Raw genomic sequence first — 17,433 nt, 5'->3', positions numbered from 1 at the left:
ACGGCGCGTTAACCGGTCAGAGCACCACGTGCCAGTGGAAAAGCGCCTAAAGTGGATCTGTGCATCCCGACCTCCACATGCTAATAAGCTTTAGCTCAGTGTTTAGCCCAGTGAGTCGCTGACCCAACGTGACCTCATCAGAACACTGACTGTAAAACCAAAGTGAAAGGATTTCCCGTGTTTTTCTAACTTGTTTGTCCTCCTCGTTTTTCACCTCTAAATTCTGTTCCTCGCCTCCCACTTTTCTCCCTTATCACTCCACTTTCCCTTTTTTTTTCCCCTCCTCCCCTTTTTTCCCCCCCTTTTTCTCCTCTGCAGTGCCGCGCCGCAGCGGCCGCCCGGTGCCTCCCCGTCTGCCCACAACATCAGCAGCTCGACCGTGTCGGACCGCACCAACTTCCCCAGAGGCGGGGTCATCCGCAGCACGTTCCACGCGGGCCAGCAGCGCGGCGCCCGCGACCAGCAGGGCTCCGCCTACCCCGGCGGGCCGGCGTCCCCGTCCCTGTCGCACGGCAACAGCCAGGCCCGGCGGGGCCACGGGGCCACAGGGATCTTCAGCAAGTTCACATCCAAGTTTGTACGAAAGTGAGTCGTCGTCTTTGTCGTCGTCGAAAGATGAGCAGGTTGAGGCTCGTCTCCGTTTGCAGCTTTAGAGGAAGGAAGGATCAGAGGAAGGAAGTGGAACAGGAAGGATGTTGAGTAGAAGGTTTACAGGCAGTGAAGTTATATTGGTAGTTGGTATTTAAGCACCAGTTGAAGACGGCTGAGGCGGGATGTTCTTTACAGGTTATTTAACGGGCCAGTTTCCAGCCAGAATCACTGCACTCTGCACCGTCACAGCGCTGCTTAGGTGGAAAAGGAAAGCAGCAGCAGCAGCTGCTCTGTAATCTGGGCTGGAGCTGCTCTCACCAGCCAGTCATTTTGGTTGTGGTCCAGTTTCTTTGGCATTTTGTTTTATGCAGTTGTAGAGGATTTATCAGAGACTGAAGTGGTTTTTTTTTTTTTATTTTTTTTTTTTTTATTGTCATTAAGTTGCCGATTTTTACCACTTAAACCTCTTAAGGCAAAGAACAAATTAATAGACAGTCACAAAAACGTCATGCTAACAATAATAAGGGCAGTGACTTTTATTATAGCGTTAAAATCAGAATTACAGGAACACGCATTTTTAAAGCAATACAATTAGAAAATCCATTTCTGTTTTTTTCTTTAAGGCGGTAATATATCATTATTTCAAATGTAGAAGCATGTAAGATTTTCTGAAAAGAAATAAAACTGATGGTAATAAATGATAAACTATATTAATTATAATTTATTAAAAATCTACTGAATATCAAATTATTAATAACGTTTGCAATTGTAATATTTCGCTTAATTATGTTTCTGTAGTTGCATCTGAATTGAGAAATATTAGTGGTTATAGGATTTGAAATAATTACAGTAACAAACAAATTGGATAATCTAAAAACATACAAGTAGAAAATAAATGTGAATAGTCATAAAGAATGAATAATAATAAATATGTAAAAAAAACTTTTAAAATTGAACAAAATTACATCTGAACCTGAAAATTAAAGTTATGTTAGTAATAATGCAGCTGTAATATAGAAACATGATAGTAATATTGATTATAGTAATACAAATGAGCAGCTCTAATAACAAAACTAAATTACATTAAATAAATGTGAAAAATAGTATAATAATTAATAACTAATAAAAGTGATAAATAGTATGACACTGAGATAACACAGAAATTATAATAATTAGTGGCTTTAATACTAACGACTAATATAATAATAATATTATTAGTATGTCTATAAGATACTTATAATATAAATATTATATAAACATAGTTATTATTATAACAATTTACGTATATTATAATATAAATAGATCTAAAATAATAAAAGTGAATGGAAAATGTATAATGAAATCAAATATTAAGATAAGCAAGTCACTGTTAACTAGTTATAATTAGTCATTCTGTGGTATTATATATATTTGATTCCACATTAAGTCAAAGTTGATCAATGAGCAGCGAGTCCGACGCCAGGCCTCATTTTACTGTTTTCATCCTTAAAGGAACATAAATGAAGTATTTCTTCAGATTTATCTCTGTCTTGAGTTCTGCCGGGTCATTCAGGTGTTTCTAAGGATGAGGCCTGCGTTTTGCTCGTCCTCATGGAAACACACCGGGTGTTTGTGTGTACGAGGAGGAGACGGAGGTACAGCCGCTCTCCAAGCCTCCCACTCAGCGTATCCATGGTTACGCCGGAGATATCGTTTCTCCCACAACTATAAATACCGCTGGTGGGGACACCTTGACACACACGCTCGCACACAAACCCGGTCAGGAAAGCAGGAAACCGTAGCACCCAACCATCACCGCCATGCTTGTTCTGGAGTCTCTGTCTGTGTGTTTACAGATGAGGTTGTTGCTTAACCGTCTCTGTGTGTTTTTTTTATGGGAATGTTTTTGTTCTCTGCTGCACGGTTGACCTTCTCACCTCACAAACGCTTAATTTCAGGAATAACCAGGACGGCCGAGTTATGTGGAGGAGAGTTTCATCTCGCTTTGTTGAGGCAGAGCAGAAGGGCTTTCTACGGCAGAGTGTTAGGGCCACGGCAAAAAAATGATGAAGAAATCAAATTATGAGAAAATTATGAGAATGAAGGCGTAAAATTGAGAATAGCCATATGGCGAAAATAAACTTGTATGAGAATAATGTCAGTTTATTGCTATATTACATATTGCAAGAATAAAGTTGAAATAATACGAAATTAAAATCGTAGTATTACAAGAAAATAAAGAAATTACAAGAACAAAGTTTTAAAATGAAAAGAATAGTCAAATAAATTTGTACGAGAACAACGTCATAGTTTTACGAGAACAAAGCCGTACAAAATAAAAAGGAAATAATACGAGAACAAAGTCGTGGCATCACAAGAATAAAGTAATATAACGACTTTAATCTCATAACATTTACTCTTTTCTTTTATTATTGTAACTTCATTCTCGTATAACTGACATTATTCTTGAAATTGTATTACTTTATTCTCATATTATGATTTGTAATTTTAGTTCTTTATTTTATGACTTTATTGTCATAAGTTAGTTTCATTTTGTCCGTATGGCCCTTTAACTCCGTCGTAGGTTTTAGATTCAGACGTCCTTTAAAATCCCTCTAACGTCATTGGTTCGCCTTTAATCACTTTATGCAGAAATACTGATGTTTTGTCTGTTCATTTTTTTTTTTAATTTAATTTATTTTTTATCCTGAGGACAGTATCTTTTTTACAGTAAAGTTGTAAATGCGTACGTTTTATACATCCAATTTTTTTTGTCTTTCTTTCTTTATCCCTCTTTTGCTTTTTGTAGAAATCTCTCATTCAGGTTTCCAAGAAGGTAGGCAACAAACCTGACGTTAAACATAACCCCTTGATATATTTTTACACGTATATTTTCCTCTTTATATATATTACACATATATATATATATTTATTCCCTTTATTTATTTTTTGGTGTTTTCGTGCCGCTTTTTTTGTTCGGATCTTCCTTTTGTTGCCTTCCTATTTTATCTGTGGTTTGGCCCCTTTTCCCCCCTGAGTTTGACTGCTGTGTTTTGGCCAGATTTTATTTATTTTATTTTTCTTACTAACATCCCTGTCACTCACCAAGCCATCGTCATGCAGCATAACACTTCTCCTCTCTTCCTCTTCGTCCTGCCACCGTCCTTCCCATCCACCTCATCCTCGCCCCCCCCCCCCCCCCCCCCCCCCCCCCCCCCCCCATCCTGTTTACCATCCGTCTGGAATGTGTGAGAGCTTGGATCGTCTGCAGAAATCCCAGATTTAAGCCCAAACCTCTGCCTTCCTAGATGTGAAAACATTTTCTCTTAAAAATCCAAAAACAAGGAGAAATAGTTGCAGAAATAAACAGATTGTTGTTGATTTTGCTTTTTTTTTTTGTCACAAACGTTTCAGATCATATAGAATATCAGCTAAAGATGAGTCAACACAAAATGATTTAAATTATTGTAAAGATAACCTGACTCCCGTGTGAAAATATAATCGTCCCCGTCTTGTTATAACATGAATTTATCACATTCAGAAGCCTGAAGCAGTCATAATGACTGCCTGGCCTGTAAAGTCACAAAATCTCTTTAATAGAGCCTGAAGGCCAAGAAAAAGGCGAAAGCAGCAAGTCATGCCCCTGATCTATAGAAATGAAAAGATTAAAACTAGATCTGTCAGACTGGAGAGGATTACAAGACCATTTCTACGTTTTTGGGACTCGTGTTGTACCTGCAGTCACACCAACAGTCATAAAACTGCAGCGTCTTGTACAGAACACAGGAAATCACACCAAAACCCTCTGAGGAAGCCACGAGCGTATTATTAACAAAAATGGAGTAACATCAGATTTTAGCGGTTGCAGGATTACTCTTATGTCTTTGGTAAAAGATCATGAGCCATTTTTCCAGCTAGCGCTAAACTCACACAATTGTTCAGGTTGTATCTACCCAGAATGCCCTTCTCTACAGTCCACTTTGGTATTGACCCTTTGCGACTACGTCAGCTAATCACATCAAGGCGCCATAATGGACGTCGGAAGTGTTAAACGGATCAGCTTTGATTGTTTTCCCGGGTTGTTTATGGCGGTGCAGCCAGTCGAGCTAACTTGTCTGGTTATAGAAAGTTGCAAGTGTAGCTTCTAAACCAACCAAAACCTTCTGTCCCCTGATGTTCCTCTTACATCAGGGCTTACTGAAAAGCAGACAAAAGACCAATTTTTCCGTACACATTTAGCTACATGACGGTTGGGCAATTTCTCCATGGTTATGAAAGATTATCAACCAAAATGCAGTACTTGATTACATCTGACTGGTCTCATGAAGTATATAAACGTTAATCTTTTTGCCTTGTAAAAAGTCTTCACTGCTAATTGGCAGTAACCCCAAGGGCTAATTGACGGCTGCTGTCCATCGCCGCCGTCTTTTCTCATCAAAGGTTTACGATAAAATCCAATTTAATGTTTGTGTAGCACCATATGGCCGTTTTTACAAAGAAATCAACTAAATAAAAGTGACGTTAAGTCATAAACGTCATCTACAGGAGCGTGCAGATTGTTTTGACGACTGTCCAGTATTGCAAAGGGTCAGTATTTCACATAAGCATTCAAACTCGGGCAGAGTTCACGTCAAGCAAACCCAGACCTGAGTTCAACGTTTTGGTCCGCATCAGGCTCTGATTGCGCATTCACACTTCCAACAAACGAACCGGACTTTCTATGCAAACAAACTAAAGTTTAATTAAAGCAGGCTAATGAGGGCCGGCGTGAATTCACCCTAAGGTTTAGGGTTAATTACTTTGTCAAATATGAACATGGATAGTTTTTTTATTTTACTCATTTCATCTTTGTTAGAATTTGTTGGATGATCTGAAAAATTGTGACAAAAAAAAAAAAACAATTTATTTGAGGATCAAACGTTTTTCCCCCCCCCCCCTCAGCACTTTGAAAGTAGATAGTACTGTGACCTTTCCCCCCCCGCATTTATTAATGCTCCTTTAATCCAAGCTAACTCCTCCAAACCATCACCCATCACATCCCTGTGCCTTAATCAGATTACAAAGCGACGCCGGGTCGTCCGCCTGGCTTGTTTTCAGCTCTGGTCGGTTTAGCAGAGGAGAGGACCCCGGAGGGACGGGTCCGCAGTGCCTTCAGGCTTTTTCTCCCCTAACATTCATCTCTGTTCTCACTCACTCACTCCTGGCATTGGCTCTCTAACATCAACAGCAGCAGCAACAGACCTGGATGGCTTTGAGCAACTGTGGCTGGAAAAAAAATAAAACAACCTTTTTTTTTTTTTTATCTCTTCATTTAAACATGTGGATCTTCTCGCTCACACCTTTTCACATGTTTGTGTTCATTGGAAATGCAAAAAGCATGTCGAGAGAAGTCGTTTATCCCTTGCATTGGTTTGTTTCAGCCAGCCGGTAGAGCAATGCTAGCACTTAGTGCGGGACACTGCTCCACCTGCTGGTCAGAGCTTGTATTACATGTTGTGTCTGTGTTAACGTGAGATTATTTCAGTGTCTAAAAAGATGTTTATTCTGCTGCTGGGAGGACAGCTCTAAGGTGTTTTTAAATAGATTTAAAATTAATTATTTTACAGCTTTCACTCCCATATTTTCATTTAAATTATATTTTTAGTGTCTGATGCATACATTGGCTTTCAGTTGGGATGTTGAAAAGCCTTAAAATAAATGCAGCTTTTATAAACTCTGACTTTTGTACATGTATTTACTCTAACTTTATACTTTTAAATTTTTCAAGCTGATCTGAGTTTCTATAAATTTAACTATAAACAATATTTGAATCAGATTTGTCGTAGGCGGGTAAAGCTATGTTCACATGGCAGGGAAACTTTTTCGTCACAATCTGAACGGCAGAATTTTGATCTTTTCGCCGCAAAAAGTTTTATTTTTACCACTTCCTGATGTGGCACCAAGTCAGATACCTGCACGATCGTTTTCAAAGAGGCCGCAGTCGCATTTTATCCCACAGTTGCGTGAAAAAAGTGAGACGTGCATCATAAATCTGAACCCGAAGAGGCCAGACGAATTAGCTAAAGATTTAGCTGAAAGATTGAAATGATCACATCACTCTCAGCTCTGACTGCACGTCCAATCAGATTGGAGATGAAACGCAGTCACTGCTAGTCAAGCTTTCTTTATTAGCTTCCTTTCTTCTTGTGACGACACCGTCAGCTCCCACTGTTAAACAAACTTTAAAGTCAATTAATCCTTGAACTGCTTACTTTTCTCTACTGAATAAGTCATTTTTTTCTGAGGTTCTGCTGCAGGAAAAGCTGAATTTATTTTAAAGCTTTCAACACGTTTTTTTCGAGGTGTGGGGCAATAAATGTTGCTGGTGGTGTTAAAAATATATTATATTTCCTGTTACTAAGCCACCAGGAATCAGGCGTCAAACTGTTGGATGTGTCTCATCCTGGTCTCTGTCTTTGTCTCTCCGTTCAGTTTGTCCTCCGTGTTTCGTGTCCCGTCTGCTGCTGTGAGCGCGAATGGTGTGTGTGTGTGTGTTTAGACTGTGTGTAGGTCCAATGTGTTACTAACACAGGTTGGTTTAACCTCCAGTTATGGGGTCATTCATGCTCCTAACGTCGCCCCCTCACCATGCCGCCCTGGTTGTCCAGCCCTCATCCAAAGAGCCTCTCATTTGGTCCAACTTGTTACGATTATCTCACTTATTTAATTATAGTGTTTTAAACGTGTTTAAAAGCATCTCTAGGATGTGTGGAGCTGCTCAAGTTGAGAAAAAGTCACGCCTTGATATTTGTGTATTCTTAAAAATGTGACAGTAAACACATTTTAACATCACTTCCTGTTTGCATTTTGATTCTGTGAAGCAGCTGAGCTCCTGACTCAAAGCAAGTTAACTTCTTCTTCTTTTAAATTATCACTTTAAGAAACTCTCAAACTAACAGAAATATAATAGGTGCTCTCATGTTAGGCATTTTATTTTTAATAAAACAGAGCTCAAAAGGCAGCTTTTTTTCGTTCTCATTTTTTAAAATTTGCTGACTGTGAAGATTGCAGTCAGCGACTGCAAACCCAAAGATCAGATGAGATGTTTTTAAATTCTATTGGGAATTTCTGAGAAGCTTTGATGTGCATTCAAAACTTCCTGCATTGATTTAAAAACATTAGAAAATATTATTACATTTAAAAACCTCAATCTTAAAATCCTAAACCTTTTGATGTCTAAACTTTTTTGTCAAAGTGGGGTAAAAATAATCAGCTAAAAAAAAAAATCACTTAAAAACTAAAATCACCAAAAATGTAATTTTTTAAATATTACTTTACCTTCTCAACAATAAGCCAAGCATGAACTATTTAAACGTTTTTGTAGTGAACAGGATCCAAAATGTTTCTGTTGAATGAAAGGCTTCCAATTTGCTTCATATTTTTCTGTTTGGAAAAAATGTCAGTTTATAGCAGCTTGAAATAGTTTTTTAAAAAAATTTTCTCAGTGTAATCCAAAGCGACTCTAATTGACAAATGTTGAAAATAAAAAGTTGATATTTGGACTGGAGCATTCAGGACGGCATGGTGAAGAAAACAATGTTTGGTTTTATTACTATTATTATTATTATTTTGTAATTATCTATGAGAACCTGAATGTTTCCCCCAAACACTTGAGCAAAAACTAAACTTGTGTTGATTTTCTCCGAGGAGTTCGTATGAGGGAGAGGGTCGGGATGAGGGCAGCAGGTGAGACACAGAGCGACCCGACCGAAGATTAAATAATCCCTCAGATTGTAGCAAAGTTCCTGTTAATCAGTAGACGACCGCCTGGGAGAGGGGAGCTGTAATTGGTTGGTGATGGTGATTCCGGTGTCCAATCAGGGGGGCTGCGGCCATTTTTAGCGGTAGAGAGTGACAGCGATGGCGTGGAGGGTGAGCTTGCATGGTCATGAGTGTGTGGGAGAGTGGGGCGGGGGAAATCATTTATTAGGCTCCGAAATGTGTGTTTGTGTGCAACAAATCGGTCCAAAAACCCAGAGAGAACCACGATGCGCACCAACACACACGGAGGAGCGGTGAAGTTTATCTTCATCATCCGTACATCCTCATCGGTTTTGCTTCTCCATGTTTCCCCACCTGCTCCTTGTTCTGACTTCCCCTTTTTTTTTTTTTACGGTTTTCCTCTTAAATCTCAAACTTTCCCCTCTCTCCTCCCTCCTCCTCCTCTCCGACTTTCCCTTCCTCCCTCTCGTCGCTCCTCACAGATCCGTGCTGAGCAGTACTGTAGACAAGTCGGAGAAAACCTCCGGCGGCGTTCTCTCCTCTTCCAACAACGACGAGAACAACTCCTCGCCCGGCTCTGGAAACACCGGTGGGTGACAGAATGCCTTCAACTCGTTCAGTTATTTCAGTCGTTCATTTCAGAAAATATTGAATAAAACCATAAAAATGTACACTAGAGGCGGGCAGTATGGGGTTAAAGTTTTACCGTGTTAGTACTTTTATGATGACATAAACTATTAATTACTTCCTTTTTTAGGTGACTGACTGGGTGTCGCAGCAATTATAGCCTCACAAACACAAATACTACTCTTGGAAAATGTTCCCATTGAGTTTCTTTACGACACAAGTTACATAGAGTAATTATATACTGCAACCGCATTTTCACATGCATTGGTATATTTACACGGTCATTGAACAAATACTGGAGAAAATAATAAAACTATCAATCCTGATGGTAAGGACATGTTTGGGAAGTTTTTAGAGATTAGCAGAAATTTCCTAGAAAAAAATCTTTGAGATTCAAATGTTGAAAATTCGCTTTAAAAACTCAGAAAATTTGACATTAAACTTCGTAATTCTTTAGAAAGAACATTGATCAAGTCAAAAATTTGCGATTAAAAATTTCTGAAATTTTGAGATTAAAATCAGGAATTTTCTAGAAAATGTTTTTGAGATTTCTGAGTTTGAAAAAGTTAGATTTGTGAGAAAACTCAAAAATTGAGATTAAACTCAGAAGTTTCCTGGGAAAAAAAGGAAATTTCTGATCTCCAAAAGTGAAAAATTTTCAGAAATTTTGAGATTCAGAAAGATTCTATAAAAAAAACTTTAAAATCTGAGTTTCAAGTCGAACATTTGCAAAAATAAATAAAACAATGACATTTTTTGATTATTCTGAGAAATTTTCTAGTAATAAAGAAATTTCTCATTTCAAATATTAAACATTTTGAAAGTCAGGAAATCTTCAGAAGTCAGAAATGTTTTACTTTTGAAATTCAAAAACTGGCAACTTTTTTTTTTCCCCCTCAAGAAAATTTCTGGGATTAAATTTAAAATTTTTACAGTTTTCTGGCAGAAATTTACACCTTTTTTTTCTATCTGTAATGACCCTAAAACGCCACTGTAGAAAGACATTCCTGGTTTGCGGAAGAAAAAAAAAAAGTGAAACGTTGTTGTTGTTCCTTGGTCCGCCTGCAGGTGGCACCGGCACGCCTCCGGCCAACGCCAGCCAGAAGGACGCTGCCAAGCCGCGCTCGCTGCGCTTCACCTGGTCCATGAAGACCACGTCGTCCATGGAGCCCACGGAGATGATGCGCGAGATCCGCAAGGTGCTCGACTCCAACAGCTGCGAGTACGAGCTGCGCGAGCGCTACATGCTGATGTGCGTGTCGGGCAACCCGGCGCACGACGACTTCGTCCAGTGGGAGATGGAGGTGTGCAAGCTGCCGCGGCTCTCCCTCAACGGCGTGCGCTTCAAGCGGATCTCGGGAACGTCCATGGCCTTCAAGAACATTGCTTCAAAGATCGCCAACGAGCTGAAACTGTGAGCGGCGGCGGGCTGATGCCAGCGGCGGGGGGCGGGATCACTTTAAAAACATGATTGTTGTCTAGACTACAGTCTGAAGCAACGTAGGGCTGCCGGTTCTGAGACCTGCAGACGGAGAAGATGGCCGCCATCTTCTGCTGAGACGTTCCACTCTTCTGCATGTCTGATTCTTCTCTGTTTTTTCATTAGGAGGCACTTTGATCACTCGGACCACTCCAGTTTTTCCTCCTTGTATTTATTCGGTTCCTGCACGGTTCTGCTGTCGGGCGGTTCTGGTGGGGAAAGCGATCTTTTGAGCCTTATTTTGCTGGTGAGTTCGGTTCGGGTTCTGCTCCGACTCGTCCCGACAAGCGAACGGACCCTGTCCCCGTCCTGCCGCCTTTGTTTTCTCCCCGCTTTCGGCACAAACACATCCGAACTCTCTCACCTCTCTCACTCCGTTTTGGTTTCTCTGCAGCCGCCATCTTTACGTTTGTTTTCTTCTTTTTTTAAAAGGCTTATAATAAACGACAGAGTGTTACGGCCACGCCAAGAAAACAGAGTAAATTACAAGAATAAAGTCGTAGTATTACGAAAATAGAGAACTTGTACAACAAGTCGTAATATTACAAGATTAAGTCGTAGTATTACGAAAAATTGTTGAGAATTCGTACAAAAAGTCAGAAGAATTCATACCAAAAGTTGTGTTACGAGAATAATCATTATGAGAATTCGTACAAAAAGTTGATAGCTCGTTCAAAAAGTCGTAGTATTACAAGATTAAGCCGTAGTATTACGAAAATAATCATTATGAGAATTCGTGCAAAAAGTCGTATTTTGAGAATAAAGTTGTATCACAAAATAGTCGTATTACGACTATTTCTGTAATATTATGACTTTACTGTCACAATATCACAACTTTATTTTCATGATTACTTTATTTTCGTAACATTAATTTATTCTCGTAATACTTTATTTTCATATTACAACCTTTTCTTGTGATATTTCAGCTTTATTCTCAATAAATAACGACTTTATTTTCACAATATTACAACTTTATTTTCGTAATATTTCGACTTTATTTTTGTAACATTTTAACTTTATTTTGGTAATATTCTGACTTTATTGTCGTAGTTTTATTTTTTTTCTCAGCATGGCTCTAATACTCCGTCGTTGTAAGAGTTGTGCACTGGAACAAGATGGGGAGGATTTTACGTTGCCTTTCGTAGAAGAATTTAAATCGGGGGGGTGGTGGAGGGGGGGGGCTTTTTCGTTTCCTCGTCCTCGAACGATTTATTTGTGCCCCTGGAAACCCCGCTCACCTCCGATTGGTTGTTTTCACGCCTTCATCTCCAGAATGTCAGCCATCTTCCTCTTCCTCCCGCTTGTTGAGCGTCCCAAAGAGCAAACTCACAGGAAGTCTGGGTTTTTTTGTTTTTATGTTTGGAGGATGAGTGTTATTGAAGATCACTGGAAACAACGAGGAAAAAAAAAGGTAATTGACGACGAATGGTGAATTATTTTCTTCTACTTTTTTTTTTTTTTGATTTGATAATATATTTTTGTGTCGTTGAAATTATTGGGGATTTGTACAGATTTGTGCGGGCGGGCGGGCAGGGTGGGATTTTCGGATCATATCATTGCTGCCTTTTTGTTTTTGTTTTCTGGTGTACTGCACCTTTAACACAGATTAACACCGACCCTCCCTGGATTATTGACCTATTTAATGATGGTGGTGGTGGTGATGATGACTACTGCTGGTTTATTTTTTATTTTTATTATTTTTACTCTGTTTAAAGGCGGCCTTTTGTTGGTCCAGAATGGCTTGAAGCAGATGGAGAAAGTTTAGTTTCTCGGAAAAAGAATAAAAAACTAAAAAGAAGAAGAAGAACACCCAAGCGGACTCTGGTTTGCGTTTGACGCTTTAGCTTCAGAAATAAACTGGGATCGGCGAGGAAGCCTCAGTTAGTCGAACCTAACTCAACACTTTTCCTTTCAGCTTTTAATACGTCAGTCTCTCTAAAATCATTGTATTAAGGTGCTGGGTGTTGGATTCTAATTATTATTATTATTATTATTATTCAGCCAGTTGCTGTTATATTATCTCTTTCAGGGTTGATTTTTATTTTGCATTATTTTCGTTTTACATTGCTGTAATTTACATTGATTTTAAATGTGTTTTGAGGAAAGTGTAACTGTAGTGGTGGGATTACTTTTTGTTCTGTTTTTTTTTTTTTTTTTTCCTCTGGGGAGGGACGATCAGCTCCTTAAGAAAATGTATTTGTTTTTGTTTTTTTTTTTGTGCAAAGACGACATAATGAAAAATTACAATGATAGTAATAAAACAATGATATAATGATGGCCTGACTCTGCTCTGCTGCCGCCGCTTTGCCTCCCCAGGTGGCGAAGGAGAGGATCATCTCAGGTAACGTAGCAAGAAGTGTTAAATTGAAACTTGAAATGTTTCAGATTGACAAAGAAATGCAAATAAAAACTCCAATATGGAAAAGCAAAGCGAGGAACTACTGCTTACAGTTTATTAAAGTTAAAATTACTTGAAACGTCTTGTGGCTACGCTGCAGCAGTATCCAAGCATACTGATGTAAAGTTGAGTGGAAGGAAAAAGTGCAACTCAAGGAATTAAAATTTTGATATATTAAAATGTTTTGAATTTTTCATGTATTTCAGTGAACAGAAATTAACATCTGGTCCTTGATACATCCTTTTAGTTTTTTCTTCCACTCAAGTTTTTGAGTTTCTATACTTAAATCTATAATCGATTACTAAATTAGTCAACAATTATTTTAAAAAAATAGATTAATCCCAATTGCTTCAGTTCTATTTATTAAACCTAAACCCAATGTGAAAAAGTAATTGGTTGCACTTGTGAATGCCCTGCTTACAATTGATTAAAATTAGATTATTGCATTAAACCATCATTATTTTTTATTATTATTTTTAAAAATGGCTCTAACAGCATACAGGTGTATTGATGGAAAGTTGAGTGAAAGGAAAAACTGATAAATTCACAAGCTAACTTTGGATTATCATAAATTTTACATCAAAATGAACAGAAGTAAACAAATCACTCTTGCTTTTGTGCCGCTTTCTATTGCAGTTCTTTCTTCCACTCAACTTCCCAATGATATGCAACGATCATTTTTTGAAATAAAATTTGTTTTCATACTTTGAGCATTGCTGATTCACATGAGCCATCCACCTCGTACAGTTCGTTCTCATTACAGAAGCCCAGGCCATCACTTGGCCATCACCATGCTTTACTATATTGGATGTCTCTTTCTGAAATACTGTCAGATTTACACCAAAACCTTCCAAATTCGTCTCAAATGTTTCCCCAAACATCAAGAAATGTTTGGCAGATAAGACACGCTCCTTTATTTTGTTTTTTTTAATCTGCAGTAGTTTGGACCTTCGATCTCTCCCTATGAGGTTATTTTTGTCCCCTACTTATTGAATCATGAACGGTGACCTTTACAGCAGCAAGTGAAACCTGCTGAGCTTTAGAAGCTGCTGCAAGCCGGTCGCTCCTGGGAAGCTTCACCACTTTGACATTTTCTCCATTCGGATATTGGCTCTCACTTCAGATCGTCTGAAATTTATTTATATACATTTGTTTTAACCCTTTCCAGACGAACAAATGTCAAAGATTTTAATACATTTCTTTAGACTGGGTGTAAATATTTTATAGCTTTTCACGATAAGACATTGTCTAAACCTCTGGCAACGCACGTGAAAATGTCCAAATTGTGACCAACTTGAGAGTTCTTTGCCATATGGCGCCATCTAGTGACCAGTATGAGAGAGTGCAAGTTACAACTTCAAAACTAGGTGATAGATCGCCGAGAGAAAATGGTAAACTGGGAGAAAATTTGGACATTGTGCCTTCAGGTTTTTTTTTGTTGGCGGATGGGCAACATGTGTTATACAAGCCGTACTCTGGGCGATATGGACTTCAAATTTCATCACTATATTTTCTGGTTCTTTTGTCCTAATAGCTGCGTTTCCATTTACATAACTGCGCAATTTGACAATTTCGAAATAAAACTTTTTTTGACTATTACATTTTTTTAAATTCTCAAACCTGCCATAGAAACACTTTTTTTCACAACACACGATCAACAACCGGATGTTGCCACTGGCTCAACCCACGAAGACAGGAAGTGACCGGAGGATAGTAAGCTGGGTGACGGCTGCATGTCTGACCTCTTGGAACAAGTGTTATTAATTTAAATACATGCTACTTTATTGATATAATCCGGAAGTATTTCTTCAGCGCATGCTCAAATGAGACAACGTGCAGTGACGGCTTTTTAGTTATTTCGTTGACGAACTTATTCACGTGATTTTAACTGCGTTTCTTGCATCGAAATTGTTTTTTAGACATTAGTGGAATATTGACAAAGTTTTTAGCACATTTGTAATTGATAAGTAGTTAATGATAATTGACTTGTGAATTACATTTTTAGCGCAGCTGAATGGTCCAACAAACAATGCTCTTAAAATATCCCAAACCAAACCAACTTTATTTGTAAAGCACTTTAAAACAACCACAGCTGATACAAAGTGCTGTACATTAAAACACAACATAAAAAATTTTAATAAAAACTTAGTTTAAAAACATACAATTTAAAACTAGATCCCGCTGGTGTTAAAAGCCAAGTAAAATAAATGGGTTTTAAGACGAACTTTAAAAGTGGACAGTGAAGGGGCCTCTCTGACCTGCAAAGGCAAGTCGTTCCACAACTTTGGGCCAATGACAGAAAGTCCTGTCCCCTGCCATTTGTAGTACGCTTCTTTAAGTCAAGTCACTAAAAAAGGTAGAATTTGTAATACTAACGAGGACATATTTAATTATATTTTCGAATTTGTTACTGTAATTTAACAAGCAGCTGAGTTTAATTTCAGATTCACAGAAAAGATTTAATCTGATTAGTGCACAGGCTAGGAAAAGTGACAAAAGGACATTTGAATGCAGTTCAGGACTTAATTTAAATTTCCAGATCTGAATACATTTTCACAAAAACTATCGTTCCTGAATGCTACCTACCTCTGTTCCGTCTAGCCTTCCTATGCGTCCAGGATCGATCTCTTCTTTAAAACACGACGGGAGCTAAAACGGTTTGATCATTTTGGTTTTTATTCTAAAATGTTGAACAGAAAATCAGAGTGTTTTTTTTCTCTCTACAGTGTAAACAACGTATCACATAGGATACAAACAAGCAGAACCAAAACAAATGAAAAGGGCAGTCCTTGTTTGAAGCCAAACTGAGTGTGGGACTGCTTCCGTTTCCAGTTGGGAATCATGTCCAAGTGAAGAAGAGGACGCTTCAGGTAAACGTGTCGCCACACTTTAGGCAACATTAAAGAAAATATTGATGTAAACAAACAGAAACTGCAGCGTTTCCTCATGATGGACTGGTTTAAGTTATCAAGTGGTTGGGATTTCAGCAGGAAGTTCTTCTAGGAGGACGCCAACACATCCTTTCTCCTGATTGGATCAAACAAGCAGGAAGTCATTCTGCTGCACCAATCAGAACTTAGTGAATAGATTTCTGTAAGAGTAAAGCTGCAGAATGTAACTTTTAGAAACAATGATTTTTACATATTGGTTAAAACTGTCATAGTAAAATATGAGACAGATCATCTTGGGGGAAAAAAAAAAAAAAAAGTTCTTCCATTGCCATCTGCAGAAATGCAACGCTCCAGGTCAGAAACAACCAATCAGAACCAAATGTTTAGATCAAGAAAAGTATTTTTGAATTTGCTAGCTTTAGCATTTAGAACTAGCTGTAACATAGAAAGGCAGAGTGTTTGAACAGCATATACATATGTATGATTGACAACGCTAAGACCCTTCTCCTGGCTCTGATTGGTTACTTTTGACCGGGAGCGGCATCTTCCTCCAGATGGCAGTAGAACCACAGGGAGCTCAATTAATTATTTTGTTATCTGTCTCATGTAGTCACCTTTCTAATAAATTACCAGTAAGTTTTTGCCAGCAGATTTTTGTAAAAAAAAAAAAAAAAAGTTGGGTCATTATTTTTAGCAAGATGACAATATTCAGCTATCATGTTGTTAAAACAAATGACAATTTTAACATGTGAAAAACACATTGTTTATAAAAGTGCAGCTTCAAAACCTTCCTGTAGAAATGTTTCTTCACTCTCCTCTACCTTCATGTTCTCCGCTGGACGCATCGCTCTCTCTCTCTCTGAACGAACCCTCGCTGTGTTGAAGTTTAGTGACCGTCTCCATTTTAAACGCCTCACTGACTCGACTTCCGACGGTAGCAACTTCCACACTAAAGAGTAGCAGATCAAACCTTTTCTGGTTCCAACCAGCCAAGTAGGATTTTTAGTTTTTATTTTGTCTTCAAAGTGATACTTTCCCGTCATCTGATAAGTGATAATCAAACCAATGGTGGAAAATGTGACTTTAATGGATTAATTGGGACTCTGGGGTGCCACAGGTAAGCAGATTAAAGTTCTCGTCGTCTCTTTGCCTCCTTTGTGCTCAGTCATCAACAGTATGCACAATCTACACTACTTACAGTCACTAACAGTCTATCTAGGATTCAACCTTAAATATGGCTCCAGTTATACTGAAGAGCTGCGGCTCTTCTTCATGTCTTTTTAATTTAAACTGGAAGCAACAGATTCAACTACCTAAATCCACAACAACAGACTCAGCTTCTCTACGCTTCTGTACCGTTTTTTCCTCATCTTTAAAGCTGCATTATGTAACCATTGTAGAATATTTTTTTTACATATTTGTTGAAACTGTCGCTATGTCATAACGGCATAGTATGACAGATATTCTGTGGGGACAAAAAACAATCTTCTCCCAGTGCTAACTAGAAACAATCGATCAGAGGCAGGAGGCGGGTCTTAGTGCTGTCAATCACCCTCTGTTTGCTTATCCTACCCTCACCGTCTCCCCTTCCTCTCTGCTAGCAGCTAGCATAGCCTGTCATGAAAGCCAAGGCAAGTTAACATGGCCACCAACATCAGTACATAAATGGTTTTCCCGTTTTTTCTGCGATTAGAACGTGTAGCAGT

General features: G+C 38.5%; 1 protein-coding gene across 8 annotated transcripts in view; it reads left to right on the top strand.

Annotated features, from left to right (window-relative positions):
* Positions 1-12,715, top strand: part of mark2b (MAP/microtubule affinity-regulating kinase 2b) — a 63,040-nt gene extending 50,325 nt beyond the window's left edge. For 5 of the 8 annotated variants that reach the window (XM_017310520.1, XM_017310521.1, XM_017310522.1 and 2 more), the window contains 5 exons: positions 319-585; positions 3,380-3,406; positions 8,260-8,295; positions 8,814-8,920; positions 10,027-12,715. In XM_017310520.1, coding sequence (XP_017166009.1) covers positions 319-585; positions 3,380-3,406; positions 8,260-8,295; positions 8,814-8,920; positions 10,027-10,376 — 787 coding nt within the window. In that variant the 3' untranslated portion in view covers positions 10,377-12,715. The remainder of the gene's footprint in view (positions 1-318; positions 586-3,379; positions 3,407-8,259; positions 8,296-8,813; positions 8,921-10,026) is intronic. The other 3 variants (XM_008435931.2, XM_008435932.2, XM_017310523.1) reach the window with 3 other exon arrangements.
* Positions 12,716-17,433: the final 4,718 nt, after the last annotated feature.

Source organism: Poecilia reticulata, linkage group LG18 (genome assembly GCF_000633615.1).
Source record: "Poecilia reticulata strain Guanapo linkage group LG18, Guppy_female_1.0+MT, whole genome shotgun sequence".
In the NCBI taxonomy this organism is placed as follows: Eukaryota; Metazoa; Chordata; class Actinopteri; order Cyprinodontiformes; family Poeciliidae; genus Poecilia; species Poecilia reticulata.
The sequence above is the reverse complement of the archived record's forward strand: the minus strand, read 5'-3'. Positions and strand labels throughout refer to the sequence as shown.